Here is a 20,603-nt window from a genome sequence, read left to right on the forward strand (position 1 = left end):
CAGCACACATACGTTGGGCCGACGTCGGCCGAAGGTCAACACGTCGGCCCCTTTAATTCTAACATCGGTATATGGTCGGCCAAACATACGCATGATCGTTCGGTCGTGTGTTCTATTGTTCCAGCTCAACAAACGTCGGCTCTGCATCGGTTAACGACCAGAGGCCGACGAAGCACTTCATAAGCACTTTATCTCTCATGCCCATGAAGGAATCCGGCAACATATTTGGTTTACAAGTAAGTTTTTGCGTGCATAATAAATTAGACAAACGCGACATGCATCATGTGAACTGCGTCGGTCGGTCCAGCTTTAAATAGTCTACATTAATGCAGTAAAACTGACCAAAATGCCTACAACACATGATTTCAATTAATTAAAATATAAAAAGTTTTGTTGTTATGCTTAAATAATGAAAACGTTGTTTTTTTTCTGGTGTTAACTGCTGTTTGCTTTTTTTTTATTGTGGCTTTTTCTAATACATTTTTCCCAGTGTAAAAATCAAGTATGTTCTGCATGTTCGGCTGTTTAATAAAAATAAACACCTTTTTACAGAGTGACATCTTTGTTTTATATATACTTGCATTTATATTTATTGGTTATTTATTTTTGACAGTGAATCTGATGCACAAATAAGTGTTTGTTTTGTAACAGTTTAGTAGGCTATAAAGCTCGTCTTAAAGATAATAGCGTATATAAAACTACTAAATACATTTTTAATTCAATATATAAAATACAAGGTTATTATTTAAATAGTCTATGGAGTGATCATGTTTATAAATTTAATACTGCATGACTTTGATGTGCGCGCGCGCGTCTCATTCCAACACTGGAGCGGAGGGGATGTTGCTATGGGAAACGAAGCTACAACACGACACGACACCACCTGAAAGACACAACACGACTTCTCTCAAGCTGCCGTTTTGACAGTTTTCAGGTAAGTTTAGTCCCTAAAACAAAGCAAATACTACATAAAACTGTTCCTCACACTTTTATTATTGGCAATTGATGAATATTCAGTTGAATATTATGTTATATAAGAGTGGTAAGTCTTCGTAAAAGTCCGTTAGCATATTAGCACTGGTAACGTTAGCGTCGGGGTAATATTACGTTAACTTACTTAATGTTAGCTCTTGTTAAACTTGTTTGTTAAAGTTTAGGCTTTTATTTATTCTTTATGTGTAGATGAGAGGTTTTGTCAATGTTTTATTTAATGCACTCCATATGTAACGTTAGTCTAATACGCATTGTACTGTAAAGGACCGTGAATCAAAAGTTCAATCGTGTTTTGATATTTCATAGTAACGTTATCTTAAACAAATGTTAAGTAAAAAAGTGTTCTGTGGTTTCAGGAGTGAGAGAATAACCCCCTGCTACAGAAAACATAACACAAGATTCCTAAATTTCTGAAGGGAGCTGATCACAGAGATGCAGAAAAGACAGGTAACTTTAAGCAGAGGATTAATTCATATGAATTTCCATTGCACATCATTATGCAAATGTTACATGTCTATATATTATGCATCTGTTACTTGTCTTTATTGCAGTTATTTTAAGAAAGTTTTGACATTGAAACATGTGAGTGGTGTTAAATTTCACATCACATGATTCTTCAGAACTTAATAAATATGCAGATTTGCTGCTAATGAAGTAATATTTGTTATTTTCATTTTGTTTAATTTTTTTATGATTAATTGATTTATTAAATCTTAGAAAAAAGTTTACACTAAATTATTTGTCATCACATCTGTTTTTAGCATTGATAGCAATCAGAAATGTTTCTTGAGCAGCAAATCAGCACCATTTGATAATCACCATTATATTAGTTCAACCTCAAGCACTAAATCAACATCTTTAAAAAAGATTTCTGAAAGATCAAGTGATACTGAAGACTTGAGTAATGATGCTGAAAATTTAGCTTTACATCATAGCTATGAATTACATGTATATTTACACCGTTCACCCATCCCTTACACCTTAACTCATCCTCAAACAAGTCAATTTAAGCCCTAAATGAATACATTTTGATTTGTACAGGCATGATATGCAACTTGTATTCAGTCGTTTTGTTTTTTCTTTCTTTTGCTTTTGTTTTCCACATCAACTGAAAAGGAGGTCAAAGTTTAACCTAAGTGCTGTGTAGCTGATGAACATCTTTATATGTAAGTATATTTTTGACTGACTGCCAGACACTTGTCAAACAGTGATGAGCAAACGAGGGGCCGTTCTTTTAAAAAGATCAGGGAGATACAAGTCTGAAGATAAATATACATTTTAATTCAAAATTGATTTATCTGTAAATATTTCATAATGTTTTGAGATATGTGCCCTATATCCATTTAGATGTCCATCCATGTTTAAAATACTTTTAAATTTAACAACGGCTGCAAGTTATAAAAACATAAACACAAAAATGTTAAAGTAAATTGAGAAAACATTTTCATCAGTTTGACAACATACACAATCTCACAAATAGCATAGAAAAAGTGACAAAGCTGTCTTCTTTGTCTGTGTTTTATTACTCTCTTTGCACTCTCGGCCACTGTATGTAACAGTGATTAGTATAATGTAACGGTAGACAGATGAGGAATGTGAATATGTAGTTTAACTTTAAGGAGCGTTACTACTGGAACCATTTTTTGTACAAATATATATATATATATATATATATATATATATATATATATATATATATATATATATATATATATATATGTATTGATTTACCTGTTAAAAAAATTAAGCAAAAAATTTATTATCAGGTAGATCAGCTCCTGACAGACATGTTAAGAGGTCAGTTTAACTTTTATTAAATTCATTCATTCATTCATTCATTCATTTTATTTTCTGATTAGTCCCTTTATTAATCTGGGGTAACCACAGCGGAATGAACTGTCAACTAATCCAGCATATGTTTTATGCAGTGGATGCCCTTCCAGCTGCAACCCATCACTGGGAAACAACCATATACGCTTATTCTCACTCATACACTACAGACAATTTAGCCTACCCAATTCACCTGTACCCCATGTCTTTGGACTTGTAGGCAAAACCGGAGCACCCAGAGAAAACCCACGCAAACGCAGGGAGAATTTGCAAACTCCACACAGAAATGCCAGCTGATCCAGTCGAGGCTCGAGTCAGCATCCTTGCTGTAAGGCAACAGCACTATTGTGCCACCACGTCATGCTCTTATTAAATTATATTTATATAATGTTGTGTTTCAGTACATGCTATTTTGGAAAGACAAAATATATTCATAAGCTCTCAGAAAATTCAATAAGACAATTAACTGCACAATTACTTGAAATGTGTGGATGGGATTACATTATTTGTTAACCCAAAGTGAGTTTCTCTTTCTTTGCAGTATTGGATGCCTGATTGCAGTTCAACTCCAAACTCAGTTGGACCAGCTGATCAGTGTCTTCAGTATTACCACAAGCTACTGGGCAGATGTGTGGACACGACAGCTATGAGCCAAACTTGGGACGTTTGGTTTTTAGGTAATACCAGTGACAAAGTATTCAGTAAATTGCTTATAATAAAAGATGCTCACTGCTTACCCCCTTATAGTTAAGTTGTTTGCAGTTTCATTGTTGGAAAAATACCATACTTTTTCCTTTTTTATCAGCAGGTGGAGAGACCGTCTGGGCAGCAGAAACAAGACAACTAATCATAGTTGAGTTGAGATTAGTTGTAGCTGCCGTCAGAAGCAATGCTTATATATTACACTCTATAAACATAAACTTTACATTAAAAAGTCAATAAATAGATAAAATGTTCAAATTAATCATTAGAATAAATAAGTAATGTATATTTGTTGTTAATGCATGTTAATTCATTTAAAGTTATTTAACTAAAACTATAAGGGGGAGGGGGGAACCTTTTCTTGTTATGTTTAGCTTGGGAATTATTTCATTGTTGCAATGAAGATATTCTTCCGATCCACTACAAGTAGTTCAGCCACAAGGTGCTGTGCTAAAACAAGTTTTTAAGGTTTAAGAAGTGCAAAGAAGTTTGTTAAAGAGAAACTGCAACCCTTCAAGTTTATTCCTCTTGAGTTAGAGAGGCCAATGAGGTATGTGTTGTATGGTGTTAACGTATGTGAACGTGTATGATTATGTGTCCGTATGTAATGTATAATTAGCCAATTAAGTGTATTTCGTTACATGTTGAATGTGCACTTTATTTTTTGTTTGTATGTATGTTGTTTATTACGTGCAACATCACCTTTAAAGGGTTAATTGAAGTTTATGTATTTCTTTTCGTAGTTCTGACGGCAATATTGGGACATAAAGGAGTGCAAGGCTAGAATGTACAAGACATACTACAGACTCGTGTCCGAATAAATGTCAGTTAAAATAAAGAACGACTTGAGCCTTTGTTTCATCTCGAGGGGAGTAACAGTCAGAACTCAGCCTGTTTCGCGCTGGAAGAGAGGAGAGGAGGAGAGGAGAGCAGAGCGGTGCCGGTCGCAGCAGCGGAGCTGTAAACGAGCAGCTCGTTAGGCGGTGACGTCGTTCTCAAGCATCAAAGGAAAAAAGGACTGCAAGCGCGCAAATCCCACATCAACGGCTGTCGGTGTATAAGAGTGCAGCGTGGTTAAGCTAAGAAGAAGTAACACATTTAAAACAAGTTAAATGTGAAGCAGATTAACCTTGTTAATTTAAAGGGACTTTATTAAGTGTTTACAGGGGTAAAGTGCAGTGGTAAAAAATTTGAGACTAAGCTGAAGTTATTGTTTGTTTAATATAAGGTGACTGTTAGCTACAAGTATTTTATTATTCATTTAAGGATACATTAAGATATATTTAAAGGGAAGTCATTGCTTTTTCATTTTTTATATTTTATATTTTGTAACAAGTGAGAAAAATTTAAAATTTATAATTTGGCTTATTAGGTGTTTATGACACACATTTAAGTTTATCTTTAAATAGTTGAGAAATTTACTGCTATAAGCACATTAAAGACAGTGATATCACTTAGTTGAGATATAGTTATAAGTAACAAGTTTAAAGCACACTATAATAGTGGTATGGCAGATCAAGAAGACTGTGATATTGATGCTGTGGAGTTGCAGTTACAAGTCAGTCCTGAAGATGAAAATTGTGAAACAAGCGCACAAGAGCCAAGCACAAATGAAGCTGCTAAAGAAGAGAGCTTGAGGAAAAGCCAAAGAGTTAGGAAATTCACTGAAAAGGGTCAAGCACTTCACGATGAAAAGGTGAATAAGTTTCAAACTCACTTTAAGGCATGCTATGATGAATGGAAATCTGCTGCTAAACAAGCTAAAAAGGCACTTGAAAACCCTGTTAGTGTAACATTGCATGATCACATTGCCCACGTCCAATATGCCTCATCAGAAGTAAAACAAACCTATGATAAGCTGCGCAGTTATGTAACTCCTGATGGAGACACCCGTCGAAGAGTGGATACATGCGATGCTGTTTCTCAAAAGCTTATAAAACTAGCTGAAGATTGGCTTGTAGAAAGTGGAAGTGTAAAGGATGTAGCAAAGGGGTCACTACGCTGGAGTGAAGCTGGTTCAGTGTTCATCTCAGCAGCGTCTCAAAAATCTAAGAGTGCAGGAAGCACATATTCAAGTTCAAGCAGATTATCTGTAAAGAAACAGGAAGCAGCAGCTGAATTAGCTGCAACTGAAGCTGCTCTTAAAGTTATGGAGGAAATGGATCGTGAAAGAAACGAACTTGAAAATCTAGAAGCAGAAAACCGGCAAAGGTTAGCAATACAAGAAGCAGAAAATGCTGAAAAACTAAAAGCATTAGAACAGAAGCGAAGAGAGCTAGAACGTCTAGAAACTGTAAAGAAAATGAATGCTGCCAAGGCACGACTGAAAGTGTACGAGGAAGAAATTAATTCAGATGAAGAAATCTCAGACCTCCTACATGACAATGTTAAACAAAGGAAAGCTGCTCCTAAGCCAGGAAGTTTGCCTGAACCTCTGCTAACACCATCAAAACCTACTGTAAAACTGCATCAGTTTTCCGCTTTACCACAGACCACAAGGTGTCAACTTCCGAACAATGCTACACAAGAAGATAGCACTACTGCTCTGGCTAGAGCATTAGCAGAATCCATTAATATAAGCCGTCTACCAGTACCAGAGCCTGCTGTATTCAATGGAGACCCACTCAAGTACAAAGACTGGAAAATGTCTTTTCAGACACTGATAGATCGGAAAAACATCCCAGTAAATGAAAAGATTTACTATCTCCGCAAGTATGTGGGTGGACCAGCCAGAAGAGCTGTTGAGAGTTACTTTCTACTGGGCACGGATGAAGCATATTATGCGGCATGGGACACTCTTGAAGAAAGATATGGAGGTTCATTTGTGATCGCCAAAGCCTTCAGAGATAAGCTAAATTCATGGCCAAAAATCGGAACAAAAGACAGTTCTGAGTTACGAGAGTTTTCTGATTTTCTCAGAGGCTGTGAAGCTGCTATGCTACAAATCAAGAATCTTGATGTCTTAAATGATTGCAGTGAAAATCAGAAAATACTAAGTAAGCTTCCAGATTGGTTAACAGCAAGATGGAATAGAAAAGTGATTGAGATTGAAGAGCAGCACGGTTCCTTTCCAACATTTAGTAACTTTGTGGACTTTATCACAAGAGAAGCCAAGATTGCGTGCAACCCAGTAACTTCACTACATGCACTCAAGGGAAGTGACTTAGAAAAAGTTAAGCCTACAAAGACTCGAAGTATCGGAACTAAGGTGCTGGCAAGTGCTGCAGAGGAGAAACCAAATATACAGAAATGTGTTTTCTGTGACAGATTGTACCATAGCATTCACACATGTCGACAGTTTATGGACAAGTCAATAATGGAGCGAGTCAAGTTCGTGCAAACAAAGGGATTATGTTTTGGGTGCCTTAACCCTGGACACCATTCAAAGAAATGTGGAAAGAGAAGTGTTTGTGACACATGCAAAGGGAAACACCCAACCTGTTTACACGAGGAACGGGATAAACAAATCAGAAAGAATAAAGAAGGCATAAAAGACACAAAGGAAAACAAACAAAGCAAAGAAATACCATGTGAGACAATATCACACCGTGTAGTTCAAAATAATAGTAGTAACCTCACATCTACAATCAGTCCAGTTTGGTTATCTACAACAAACAACCCAGAACATGAAATCCTGGTGTATGCTCTTCTAGATAGTCAGAGTGACACAACATTCATTTTACAAGAAAAGGCAGATGGTCTGGATGCTGACAAGAAGCATGTACAGTTAAAGCTTTCTACACTGTCAACCAGAGATTCAGTTATCCAAAGTGAAAGGCTGTCTGGGCTGCAAGTCAGAGGCTTCTATTCCTCAAAGAGAATTCTTCTTCCCGTAACATACACAAGAGAATTTATTCCTGCAAATCTAAATCACATATCCACTCCTAAGACAGCAAGAGCATGGCCCCACTTAGAGCACCTTGCCGAAGAGATAGCCCCTCCTATAGAATGCGATGTTGGGTTACTCATAGGTTACAATTGCTCACAAGCGCTTTTACCTAGAGAAGTTGTGTCAGGAAAAGACAATGAGCCATTCGCTCAAAGAACAGACTTGGGTTGGACAATAGTCGGTGGAGCTGACCCTTGTGTTGACTATGGTGATGCTATGGGAAGCAGCCACAGGATTATTGTTAAGGAAGTGACACCCAAGTTGTCATCAGATCAGTTGCCAAATGAAGTCCATTACATTTGTCGCACACAAGTCAAAGAAATAATCACACCACCAGACGTGATTAAAGTTCTTGAATCTGATTTCAGTGAAAGAAAGGTGAAAGAGTCTCACTTCTCCCAAGAGGATCTACGATTTTTGTCTATAATGGAAGAAGGAGTAAGGATAACAGCAGACGGACATTGTGAGCTACCATTGCCATTTAAAGAGGACAGGCCGTGTCTGGCAAACAATAAAAGCTGTGCAGAACACCGACTCCAATGTCTTAAGAAAAGACTTGAAAGAGACAAACAATATTGCAACGACTATACAACATTCATGAATGAAACTATAGAGCGTGGAGATGCAAAAAGAGTTCCACTTGAAGAACTTGACAAAAGCTCTACCTGGTACCTTCCGCATCATGGGGTGTACCACCCCCAAAAACCAGGGAAAATAAGAGTAGTGTTTGATTGTTCGGCCAAATTTAAAGGTGTGTCATTAAATGATCATCTGCTCACAGGGCCAGAGCTAACCAATACCTTGATAGGTGTCTTGTGTCGGTTTCGCAAGGGTCCAGTGGCAGTGATGTGTGACATAGAACGTATGTTTCACCAGTTTAGAGTCAGGGACGAAGATCAAGACTACCTCCGTTTCCTGTGGTGGGACAATGGAGATTTTCACTTAAGTCCATCAGTCTACCGAATGAGAGTTCATTTGTTCGGAGCTGCTTCGTCACCGGCTTGTGCAAACTTTGGTCTCAAGTACATTGCAGCACAAGGTCGAGGCCAGTTCAGTGAAGCAACTATAAGATTCATTGAAAGGAACTTTTATGTGGACGATGGCCTTATCAGTTTCCACTCCGAAGAAGAGGCTATTCGTTTAGTCCATGAAGCGAAAAAACTCTGCAGTATTGGAAAATTGCGACTGCATAAGTTTGTTTCTAACAGCCCACAAGTTCTTGAATCTCTCCCTAAAGAAGATTGTGTAGAGACAGTAAGAAACCAAGATCTAGCACTGGGCGAGCAACTGATTGAAAGAGCTCTAGGGGTTAAATGGAGTGTTGCTTCAGATCATTTCCAGTTTCGAGTAGTAGTGAGTGAGCGTCCATTCTCCAGACGAGGAGTCTTGTCAACTGTAGCTTCCATCTACGACCCACTTGGATTTGTGGCGCCTTTCGTTCTGCTTGGCAAGCAAATTCTACAGCAAATGTGTCGTGACAAGTCAGACTGGGACACACCACTCTCAAATGAGCATCAGTCACGGTGGGAGTCCTGGCTTACAGATCTAAAGGACCTTGCGCATGTCAAGATTGATCGCTGCTATCTACCAGCAGATTTTCAAGAAGTTCAGAGATATGAACTCCACCATTTTTCAGACGCAAGTGTTGCAGGATATGGTGTCTGTACGTATCTAAGAGCAGTCAGTAGATCAGGACGAATCCACTGTTCACTTGTCATTGCAAAGTCCAGAGTAGCACCCACCAAGGTAACTACTGTACCAAGATTGGAGCTGTCCGCAGCAGTAGTAGCGGTGCGCATAAGTGATATGCTCAAAGGAGAACTAGAGTTGGAAAATGTTCAAGAGTTCTTCTGGACAGACTCTCAGGTTGTCCTGGGATATATAAACAATGAAGCGAGGCGTTTTCATGTTTTCGTGGCAAACCGTATCCAACGAATCAAGGAAAGTACTAAACCAACACAGTGGAAGTATGTTGCATCAGAAGATAACCCTGCTGACCATGCGTCTCGAGGTCTCAAATCTAAAGAACTCATTGCTTCCAACTGGTTTAGTGGCCCAAGTTTTCTTTGGGAAGATTCACTTCCTACTGGAGAGATTAAGGTGGGAGATCTTGACACAGATGACCCAGAGGTACGCAAAGTTCTTGTACACCACACCTTGACAACAGAGAATTCTCTGGCAGAACGTTTCAGCAAATTCTCCAGCTGGACAAAATTAGTTAAAGCTATTGCAAGACTAATCAGATTTGTAAAGGAGTTGAAGGGCTCAATAAAGCGAACCAATAAAGCTACAAGTCTCGAAGAAAGGCAAGAAGCTGAACATGTAGTTATTGCCATTGAACAAGGATTAGTCTTTTCCAAAGAAATCAAGGAACTCCACTCCAAGAAGGAGTTAATTACTAAAGACAGAGCAAGCAGATTGTATCGACTCAATCCCTTCTTGGACCACAAGGGCATCCTCAGAGTGGGAGGAAGATTAGAGCATGCAACTTTACACCCAAATGTCAAGCATCCATTTATCTTACCAAAAACCAGTCATATCACCAAGTTACTGATTGATCACTATCATCAGAAAGTGAAACACCAAGGGCGTGGCATGACCACAAACGAACTGAGATCTAATGGCATATGGATTCTCGGCTGTAGTCAAGCAGTATCATCATTTATCTACAACTGTGTCAAATGCAGAAAATTCAGGCGGCAAACAGAAGAACAAAAGATGGCAAACCTGCCTAGCGAAAGAATGGAGACAACTCCTCCCTTCACATATTGTGGGATGGATTGTTTCGGTCCATTTTACATCAAGGAGGGAAGAAGGGAACTAAAGCGCTATGGGCTGCTGTTCACATGTTTGTGCTCTCGTGCAGTACATATAGAGTTACTTGATGATTTATCAACTGACGCATTCCTTAACTCACTTCGGGCATTCATTGCTTTACGTGGAAACGTTCGTCAGCTGCAATCAGACCAAGGCACCAATTTTGTTGGAGCAAGGCGTGAGTTTTTGGAAGCAGTGAAAGAAATGGACCAGGAATGTCTGAAACAACTAGGCTGTGAGTTTGTCATGAACCCACCCTCTGCCAGCCATATGGGTGGAGCCTGGGAACGGCAAATCCGAACAATCAGAAGTGTGTTGAATTCCATCCTGGATCAATCATCTAGAACTCTGGACAGTTCATCCTTAAGAACATATCTATATGAAGTGATGGCAATCGTAAATAGCCGACCCATAACAACACAATTACTCAACGATCCTACTGGACCACAACCACTTACACCCAACCTTCTTTTGACAATGAAATCGTCAATAATACTGCCTCCACCAGGAGATTTTGTAAAGGAAGACCTTTACCTTCGTAAAAGATGGCGTCGAGTGCAGTATCTGGCTAACGAATTTTGGCAAAGATGGAAAAAGGAATATTTGTTGAGCCTACAACAAAGACAAAAGTGGCACAAAACGAACAGAAATGCAAAAGTCAATGACATCGTCATAATACAAGATGATACAACGCAGAGAAATGATTGGAAGCTGGCAAAAGTTACTGCTGTGTACCCAAGTCAAGATGGATGCATACGAAAAGTGCAGCTACTAATCAGTGACTCCACATTAGATAACCATGGAAGGAAACTGTGTAAACCTGTCCATCTAGTAAGGCCAATCCACAAGACTGTCACATTACTGGAAGCTGATTAGCACAGTTCACATTTCATTCTGGAAATCACAAGTGATTGGTGGGAGTGTAGCTGCCGTCAGAAGCAATGCTTATATATTACACTCTATAAACATAAACTTTACATTAAAAAGTCAATAAATAGATAAAATGTTCAAATTAATCATTAGAATAAATAAGTAATGTATATTTGTTGTTAATGCATGTTAATTCATTTAAAGTTATTTAACTAAAACTATAAGGGGGAGGGGGGAACCTTTTCTTGTTATGTTTAGCTTGGGAATTATTTCATTGTTGCAATGAAGATATTCTTCCGATCCACTACAAGTAGTTCAGCCACAAGGTGCTGTGCTAAAACAAGTTTTTAAGGTTTAAGAAGTGCAAAGAAGTTTGTTAAAGAGAAACTGCAACCCTTCAAGTTTATTCCTCTTGAGTTAGAGAGGCCAATGAGGTATGTGTTGTATGGTGTTAACGTATGTGAACGTGTATGATTATGTGTCCGTATGTAATGTATAATTAGCCAATTAAGTGTATTTCGTTACATGTTGAATGTGCACTTTATTTTTTGTTTGTATGTATGTTGTTTATTACGTGCAACATCACCTTTAAAGGGTTAATTGAAGTTTATGTATTTCTTTTCGTAGTTCTGACGGCAATATTGGGACATAAAGGAGTGCAAGGCTAGAATGTACAAGACATACTACAGACTCGTGTCCGAATAAATGTCAGTTAAAATAAAGAACGACTTGAGCCTTTGTTTCATCTCGAGGGGAGTAACATTAGTATTATTAACTTGACTAGTTTAGTTGCAGACTTGTTCAATACTTAACAATTTGTATAAGTTACAAGATCAATGGTCCTGCTATCAATGTTTTTGTAACTTAAATTCATTACAGTTTAGATACAATCAAATGTCCAAACCATCTCTGAGTGAATGACATCAAGGAAACAGGATCAAAAGATCATTCATTATAGACCGTTTCATAGGTAACAGCACATCCTTTGTGAAAAATAATTTTTTTTTTGTGTCATCATCACAAGACAAAATACATTTCAACTGATTTCAGTTGGTTATATTTTTCAGGTCATTCTGTTCTCCTGGTGGTGAGGATGTGCAGAGGCTGTATTTGTGCAGCTGTATTCACACATACAAGTAGCCGACAAAGAGTTCTGGAGCAGGACAGACAGGTAGTTCACAGTGGCTAGGCAAGAAATTTATACTTGGGTGGCCAGAAAGTGGCCTCCGCTATTTTGGGGGGTCCATACAAATAAACCAGTGTAAGCTATACTATTGCACTGAAAAAATTAAATGAAAGAATTAATTAATCGGTTGAACACAAAATATTTTAAAGAAAGCTTGAGTATCAAGGTGGCAATATACAGTATCTGTTACATTGTAGTACATGAGCTGGCTAATACAGACTCGTAAATGTTTAGTTGTTAAGATTAGTTAAATACTAAATCCTATACTTGAGACCGGCTGCATATACAGCTTTAACTGAACTGAATTTAACTAGAACTACACCAGCATTCCAAGTGCTCTAGACTAGCTTTTTGCACTGGTGCGTCTAAAATGTTTGATGGCATTGCATTTAACACTGCAATTTTACATGTTAAAATCACAATCCATATAGGCAATATTGACTTGTAAATGATTAATAAAAATCGGGTCAACACACATTATGGGGATTGTGTGTAGAATTTTGAGGAAATTAATGAATTTAATCCATTTTGAAATAAGACTGAAACATTAAAAATGTGGAAAAAGTGAAGCGCTATCAATACTTTCCGGATGCATTGTATATGGTTTTTAGCACGTTATCAAAGACTTAAAAAAATAGTCCAACACTATCTACAGCAGCAAAAGACCCTCCACATCAAAAGCTACTGGTCAGCTCACGATTCAGCAAACATCTGAAAAACAAATAGCTTATTATGCCTTCACAAGAAATCAGTGTTTTTGAGTCTAATGAAGATAGTACTATTTTATTAAATTATTATTTAGCCTGGCATGTTTACTGTTACAAAATATTTTAAATGTTTCTTAAAATAAAACATATTGTGTTTAATGAGGAAACAGTAGCTGTTTTTTTTACAGAGATAAAAAAAACACATTTCAGAGCAGTAATCACAATACTGTGAAACTGTGATATTTTTATCTAAGATTATACCCTCAGAATCTTATACCTGCTCATTCCTAGCCAGTTACTTAAAGCATTCAGTCAGAGTTTTTTTTATTTTTTTTTCAGTTGTCCTATATTCTGTTTTTCTTTGTTCTTGGAAATGCTGCTGTGCATGAAAATGTGACGACATATCCAGGTTCTATAGTTAATTCTGAAATAAATCTTAAAATGAAACAATATTTAAAAATGCAATATTTAATGTGTCAGACACTAAATAAACATGTCAATTCATTTATATTAATCTGATTCCTTAACAGGAGAGCACGGTGGCGCAGAGGGTAACACGTTTGCCTCACAGCAAGAAGGTCGCTGCTTCGAGCTTCGGCTGGGTCAGTTGGCGTTTTTGTGTGAAGTTTGCATGCTCTCCCTGTGTTGGCGTGGGTTTCCTCCGGGTGCTCCGGTTTTCCCAAGTCCAAAGACATAGGTGAATTGGGTATGCTAAAATTGACCATAGTGTATAAGTGTGTGTGAATGAGTGTGTATTGGTTGCAGCTGGAAGGGCATCCGCTGCGTAAAACATATGCTGGATAAGTTGGCCTTTCATTCCGCTGTGGCGACCCCAGATTAATAAAGGGACTAAGCCCAAAAGAAAATGAATCCTTAACAGTTAATATTGGTATAATGAGCAGCAGTTGTCATTTATGTAAATTAACCATTTGAGCGTGCTTAGTTTGGGGTATGTTGTGCCATTAAATTGTCAATTGTCAATTTCTACATTTTAAATCTGCTTTAACTTTCTTCTTTCCTATGAACCTGGAAATATAAAATATATATTTTTTTGGTTTTTAACAAATTGCTTATTTTATTCTTAGATTGGTGTACGCTGATGGTCTGCTGAGAATTCTCCTGAGTTGAAGGGATCCTCCTGTCAGACAACCTCTCCAAAGTACAATAGGACTAGTAAGTAACATCTTAAACATACACTAATGTTTCATAGCTTTTAGGTTGGTATGGTAAATTCTCTTCTGATAGTGTCAGCTTTATTTAATTAATACAGTCAAGCAGTAATACTGTGAATTTAATACAATGTATATAATTAATAGTGTCACATGATCCTTCTGAAAAAAATAGTATTCCAATGTACTGATTCTCTCCTCAAGCTGTTTTTTTAAATATAATAATAATGTAATGTGGTATCTGAAGATTAGACATATATTTAGATACACATTTATACTAACACAATGATACTAAAAACCAAAAAAAAAAAACATTCATTATGATTTCACAAGGAATTTAACTTTCAAATGGCTTTTCTGAAAATTAGTGCTCAGACACACTCTTTAAGTTTAAATTAAATTACACATTTTAGCTAGGCACTTGCATAACACATACTCCAGTTATATGTCATGAAACAAATAATATTTATTTGTGGTAATATGAACTGCTGCAATGCTAATCTTTCTCCTTTTGGTTTCTTGCTTTATTTAAGGGTTCCCACTACAAGGATTAGATTTGGCTACTGCAGTCCTGGTTTGGGCCAGCCTCACTTGTGAAGACTAAAGATGAAGACAACATACAAGAACAATTTAGAGGATGGCGACACACTTTTTATTCCACCTATATATGCCCTTTTATGTGTAAGCAACATTCCACAAGAATAAAACAAAACTAAATGACAGGTTATTTCTTTTAATTTTGTCTGATTTCTTGGAACATTGTACACAATTTACAACCAGTTTATATATATATATATATATAGGTCAGAGCAAGAAAATGTTATGTTTTCTTCTGGAGAAAGTCTTATTTCTTTTATTTATATTTTAGTTTTGAATTTAAAAAAAAAACATTTTAAGGTCAATATTATCAGCCTCTTTAAGCAATTTTTTTCGACTGTCTACAGAACAAACCATCGATATACAATAACTTGCCTAATTACCCTAACCTGCCTAGTTAAGCCTCTAAATGTCACTTTAAGCTGTATAGAAGTGTCTTGAAGAATATCTAGTCAAATATTATTTACTCAGTTATTAAAAATGAGTTATTAAAACTATTGTGATTAGAAATGTGTTAAAAAATATTTCCGTTAAACAGAAATTAAGGGATTATATATATATATATATATATATATATATATATATATATATATATATATATATATATATATATTTATATATTTATATATTTATATATATATATATATATATATATATATATATATATATATATATATATATATATAATCCCTTAATTTCTGTTTAACGGAAATATTTTTATATACAATATATATATATATATATATATATATATATATATATATATATATATATAATGACAAAATCTGTTTTGTGTCGTGCATTAGTTTGCTTAAAAAAACTGGTTATCTCTGAGAAAGTATTGTTATTTTATATTATTGATGTGTTATTAGTTCATAGGAGATTTCAAATTGTTGAATGCCATTTATAAAAAAAATTGTACTACAGACTTTAATAAGATTTTATCAGACAATTATTTTAATTTGTATGATTTTATTTACTACTGTAAATATTGTTTGCTTGGTATTTATTTTGTGTTTGTGTTCTCTTTTATTATTGTAACTCCCTGAAGAAAGTCTTTTGGATACTGAACACATGACTGGAATTATCTTGTATTTTAAAATTATAGTCTTGGAAACATGCATTTTCTTTAACACTATTTAAGAAATTATAAGCATTATAACATGTGCTTACACACGTTATTTGTGTTTTTACTATAGTAAACTATAGTCACCCTTAGTGTACATGTTTTGAAGTACTTGTAAATATTCCTATGGTCTTAATATAAATGCTGCAATGAACTTTGTATTTAAAATCTTTATTGCACAGTAGCTTAGCCATGGTTATAGTACAACTTGTTGGTTTTGTTTTAAACGTGGTGGTTATGTGTGATAAAAGTATGTTAATCTATTTGTATGTTTGTGAAAATATTAATAAATCTTCAACTGTTATTGAGAGTGGTGTGTCGTGTTTATTATAAATAAGCAGCTGCTGCAGCTAGTGGTCCATAAGTATGAGCAAAACGCCTGAGAATAGCGCCTCCGCGGCGCGGCCGGTATTTCCGGTTGCGTCGTCCTAACATCGGCCGGACAGCGTTTCCGATCATTTGCCGACGTCGCGGCGACATTTTGCCAATTAGCAAACGCTCCCTGAGCGACATCGCACCGATGGAATTTTGAAAATCGGCACGACGTCGGCCCAACGTATGTGTGCTGTCTGGGTTATAAGGATCGACTGATAAGATTAATCGGGGGTTCCGTCAGACTATACTACAAATTAAAAACACCGGACAATACAGAAATACAGACTATAAAAGAGTGGATTAAAACTACTTCACTAATCAAACTCTTCATCAATTCACTCTGTGGCTCTGCTTCTGAAGAAGTTCGACGACAAACTAACAATGTTTACGTGTTTCTAAAGTGTATTTATAGCAGGTCTAATGCTGGTGATAAAAATAGAGTAGGCTAGCCAGTGCGTGTTTTGAATTGATAACATATCGCTACATCTATTTAGGGGAACTGACCTCGATGTTTTCGTGATAACTTCACGCTTTTTGGACACGAAACTGCAGAACAAGTATACGGAATTCAACCAGTATTTCAAATTAAAAACATGTATCAAGCTAGCCACAACTTCCAAATTTTTGAAGCGAAGAGTGCCTGAATGAACTCGCTCACCTCTACCGCAGTCCTGAACACGTTAGTGCTGGATACAAACTTCCCGAGGCGTTGATTCTGGACAGCTTTAATGATATTTTATGTACTAAGGTGTTCTGTGTGTTTACTGGTACTTGGCTACTAATAAAAACCTACAATTGATCGAATTCCCGCGTACATTTTGAGATGTTTTACCCGTTTTATAGTCGTTATTGAGCGGAAGTACAATTTGACGTCTGCGAGATGCGCGTGACCGTGATATCAAGTGAAGATGGCGGCATACAGCGAGACAATCACAATCAACGAGAATAAATTATGCCTGTAATCAGAAATTGATTTACTACTACGGGAGATTAGAGGACTCGTCGTCATTTTAAACGGTAACGGCTCGGCTAACTTGGATCACGTGTGTGACACTCGTGCCAATAATATTTGCCTCCATTCCTACTTTTTGTATTTTAAATAATTTTTTTTTCATGAATCAACATGCAAAGAAACAATAACAGCAACTAAAACAATGAAAATTAAAATAAAATACAAATAGAATTTTTTTATTGTAGCCTACACAAATATAAAGGCCTTTTAAAGGATTTTGATCATCGACCTTTTTGAAGTGATACTTTCAAAGCATGATTTAAGCAAATTAAAAACAAAATGCATTATCCTCCAACAGTTCTTTCTATTTTGTTTTAAATCTTTTAATCTGTCTACTTTTTGCCTGTTCTTTATATCCAAAAACAAAAAAAACAAACAAACAACAAAAACCAAAAACAAAACATATGCAAGCTAAAAACTTACCAAGACATATCACAGCATCTATATATCTGGTGTTTTGAAGTGCTTCAGTTATTAAGTCCCAAAACCACTTGGGATAAAAACGTCTGGTAAGTAAATAAGTGAAAATGTACTGCATTACAAGAGCGCCATCTTGTGTCCAAACCAGGAGTATTTTCTTTTTTTTTTTTTTTTTTTTTTTGTTTACCAGGAGTATTTTCAAGTTTCCTACCAAAGACATTTAGATGATGCATTGGCTGATTGTCACTCAGGATTATCTAAAAAAAAATATTGCAGTACAATCAAACAAACACTAATCTGGTCTGTTTTAGCTAATTATAAATCTATCAAACAGTGCTTCACTAATCACTTATAAAGTACAGTTTAAAACTTTGTAGATCAGCTGTGTACTTGTAACTCTAAAAGTATTAGGTATTAAAATAATGTCAAATCTCTATTTTTAATTAACTTTTGTTCTGTAACTTTTAAGTTTTGGACCTATAATCAATATTGTATATTTCCTGTATCTCTGCAAGTTTAGTGGCTAAAAATAGAAAATCAGAAACTAAAACACTGTAAAAAATATTTTTTTGTATAATTATCATAGGCTATTTGTTACACAACCAGCATAGTGTAAGCCATGAAGAAGTGTATTTAGATTGGCATATTAAAATCTGTTTTATTTATATTGTGTAAAATATCTTTGTAAGGCTTTCTGTGCCTGTTATACACATATTAAAATAGGAAACAATCATTATATGAAAACTGTAATATTTAATAAAAAATTTTTTAACTAATGCCAGGGTAACAATAACAGCATCAAACAAATTTGTTACACAGATTGGAGAAAGTCTTTGTTTTATTTCAGTTAGAATAAAAGCAGTTTTTAATGTTGGAATATCAAGCCAATTCCATGCGTGTTCAAGAGAAAAGGTCAGGAGAGGTTTTTCTTCAATGTCAAAAATCGTAACAATTTATTAGATACAAATGAATAATTGGATGACAGAGCTCTGGGTTACATTACCCCAATGCAATACAAGAATTACATTCAAGAGGTTCGCAACTAACATACATTTCCTGACTTCAGCATATATACACCACGGATCTTAACAGGTGGAGTTTTGGTGTAACGTCACTTGTCAGTCATTGTTCAGTCCTCCATTGGCCACACCTTCGACATACTTCCTCTTTTTCTATGACTTCAGTTCAGTTTTACCACCTTTCTTCAGACAGGAAGTTTCTGCAGAGCTGAATTTAATTTTGGACCTGCATCTATCTACTTCTGAAAAAATGCTAATTAGTATGCACAGCACTCACCCACAACATTAGAAGTTCAGTTAATATATGACCCTTACATGACCAATACAAATAATTGTTTGATTAAAAGAAAAAGAGACAAAAATAATTTAAAAAAACTGATTGCTATTTTACAACATTAATTAAAAAAAAGGTCAAAATTTTTTAAGGTCAATTACATTTTAGGGTCAATATTATTAGCCTCTATAAGTTTTTTTTTTTCTTGATAGTCTACAGAACAAACAATTGTTATACAATAACTTGCCTAATAACCCTAACCTGTCTAGTTAACCTAATTAACCTAGTTAAGCCTTTAAATGTCACTTTAAGCTGTATAGAAGTGTTTTGATAAATATCTAGTGAAATATTATGTACTGTCATCATGGCAAAGATAGAATAAATCCGTTTTTAGAAATGAGTAATTAAAGCTATTAAGATTAGAAATGTGTTTAAAAAGAAATTGGGGGAAAATAAACAGGGGGCTGTAAATTCTGACTTCAACTGTTTAAACTCAATATACATTTACTGTTGCTGCTTGTTCAAACTTATTTAAAATGAGTTGAATTAACACAATTCTTGAGGCTTTTAACTTAATAATTTTATATTCAGTCCACTTAAATTTGTAAATAAAATTAAGTTAGCCTAATCCATTTGTGCAGGGACAACATGAAGGAATTATGTGGAACACTGCATTTTATACAGTGTACATTTTGCCAAAACTTACCTTTATCAGGGTGACTGGTGGTTAATGATTAATACATTATATATATATATATATATATATATATATATATATATATATATATATATATATATATATATATATATATACCCTTTAATGTTTTTAAGACCCCGCAGACACCCTGAGTTAAATCCCATCCTTAATATTTAATAACATTAACTTGTGTGTGTATGACCATGTATCAACTTGGTGACAAGCAGAGCTGACCTAGTGATATGATGCTTAAACCCTCCTGAAATGACTTCTAAAGGGTTGTTGCATGGTGTTTGGAGCATTCATAATATCATCTGTTTTGCAGCAGATTGAATCAAGTGGCTCCTGTATTTTTGTTTTCGGCTACAAAACAACAGATTCAATAAAAGAACAGCAACCAATATGAGACCCCCGAGACCAGGGGTCTCAAACTCAAATTGGTGGGTGGCAACTGACACTTCATAGGAGGGCCATTTTAACAGTCAAGCACAAGAAAAAAGTGGAAACCTGACATAATAGATGCGTCTTAGGACAACAGACATGATGTTTATATTTGAAGCATTACCTGTCACGAGTGATAACGCAAATCAGCATGTTTATTGTCACACATCAGCTGCTAAAATATATCGGTGGTTGTTGTGTACATGGCCAAGCGTTAGACACACACTCATTCTTCCACAGAGTATATGCAGTCAAAACTCCATCTTTTTGTTTCTTGTCATACATATTAAAGGGGAAGTTTAAATTGCTATGAAAATACTACAAATAATAGGCATAATTATTATTATTCTGTCCCAACCAATTGTATTGTCCTGGAAGTGTAAGAACAGCAAAAAGCAGTTTGGGTAAATTAAGTGGCATCACAGGCAATTGTTCTTCTCAAAATCTTTCTGTTTTTGTAAAACTACAACTAAGCGAGG

At 35.7% G+C, this 20,603-nt stretch overlaps 2 protein-coding genes across 51 annotated transcripts; both read left to right on the forward strand.

Annotated features, from left to right (window-relative positions):
• The first annotated feature begins 850 nt into the window (after positions 1-850).
• On the forward strand, positions 851-15,041 carry LOC141380148 (uncharacterized). Of its 50 annotated transcripts, none has more exons than XR_012397675.1 (12): positions 851-934; positions 1,350-1,440; positions 1,545-1,575; positions 2,110-2,159; positions 2,853-3,151; positions 3,365-3,500; positions 3,632-3,693; positions 11,868-12,071; positions 12,152-12,272; positions 13,525-13,596; positions 14,080-14,167; positions 14,697-15,036. XR_012397675.1 is itself a non-coding variant. In XM_073937124.1 (12 exons), exons 5-8 carry the CDS (start codon positions 3,110-3,112, stop codon positions 12,020-12,022), a joined length of 264 nt encoding a protein of 87 aa, XP_073793225.1. In that variant the 5' UTR covers positions 851-934; positions 1,350-1,440; positions 1,545-1,575; positions 2,110-2,159; positions 3,044-3,109; the 3' UTR covers positions 12,023-12,071; positions 12,152-12,272; positions 13,525-13,691; positions 14,080-14,167; positions 14,697-15,041. The 50 variants fall into 50 exon arrangements, 39 of the variants coding, with proteins under 39 accessions (XP_073793225.1, XP_073793224.1, XP_073793226.1 ...); XR_012397677.1 differs by having other exon boundaries at positions 3,044-3,151; positions 12,169-12,272; XM_073937124.1 differs by having other exon boundaries at positions 3,044-3,151; positions 3,632-3,675; positions 11,981-12,071; positions 13,525-13,691; positions 14,697-15,041.
• Positions 3,915-11,826, forward strand: LOC108179085 (uncharacterized). Its single transcript, XM_005161635.5, has 2 exons — positions 3,915-4,075; positions 4,269-11,826. The coding sequence occupies exon 2, from the start codon at positions 5,033-5,035 to the stop codon at positions 11,105-11,107; it is 6,075 nt and encodes a 2,024-aa protein (XP_005161692.1). The 5' UTR covers positions 3,915-4,075; positions 4,269-5,032; the 3' UTR covers positions 11,108-11,826.
• Positions 15,042-20,603: the final 5,562 nt, after the last annotated feature.

Source organism: Danio rerio, chromosome 22 (assembly GCF_049306965.1).
Source record: "Danio rerio strain Tuebingen ecotype United States chromosome 22, GRCz12tu, whole genome shotgun sequence".
NCBI classification, from domain to species: domain Eukaryota; kingdom Metazoa; phylum Chordata; class Actinopteri; order Cypriniformes; family Danionidae; genus Danio; species Danio rerio.

Coding starts and splice junctions, on each gene's coding strand:
- LOC108179085 (XM_005161635.5), top strand. CDS start 5,033: ATGGCAGATCAAGAAGACTGTGATATTGATGCTGTGGAGTTGCAGTTA.
- LOC141380148 (XM_073937087.1), top strand. Junction 3,152..3,364: donor CTCGAGTCAGCATCCTTGCT/GTAAGGCAACAG, acceptor CTTTCTTTGCAG/TATTGGATGCCTGATTGCAG. Junction 3,501..3,628: donor TTGGGACGTTTGGTTTTTAG/GTAATACCAGTG, acceptor CTTTTTTATCAG/CAGGTGGAGAGACCGTCTGG.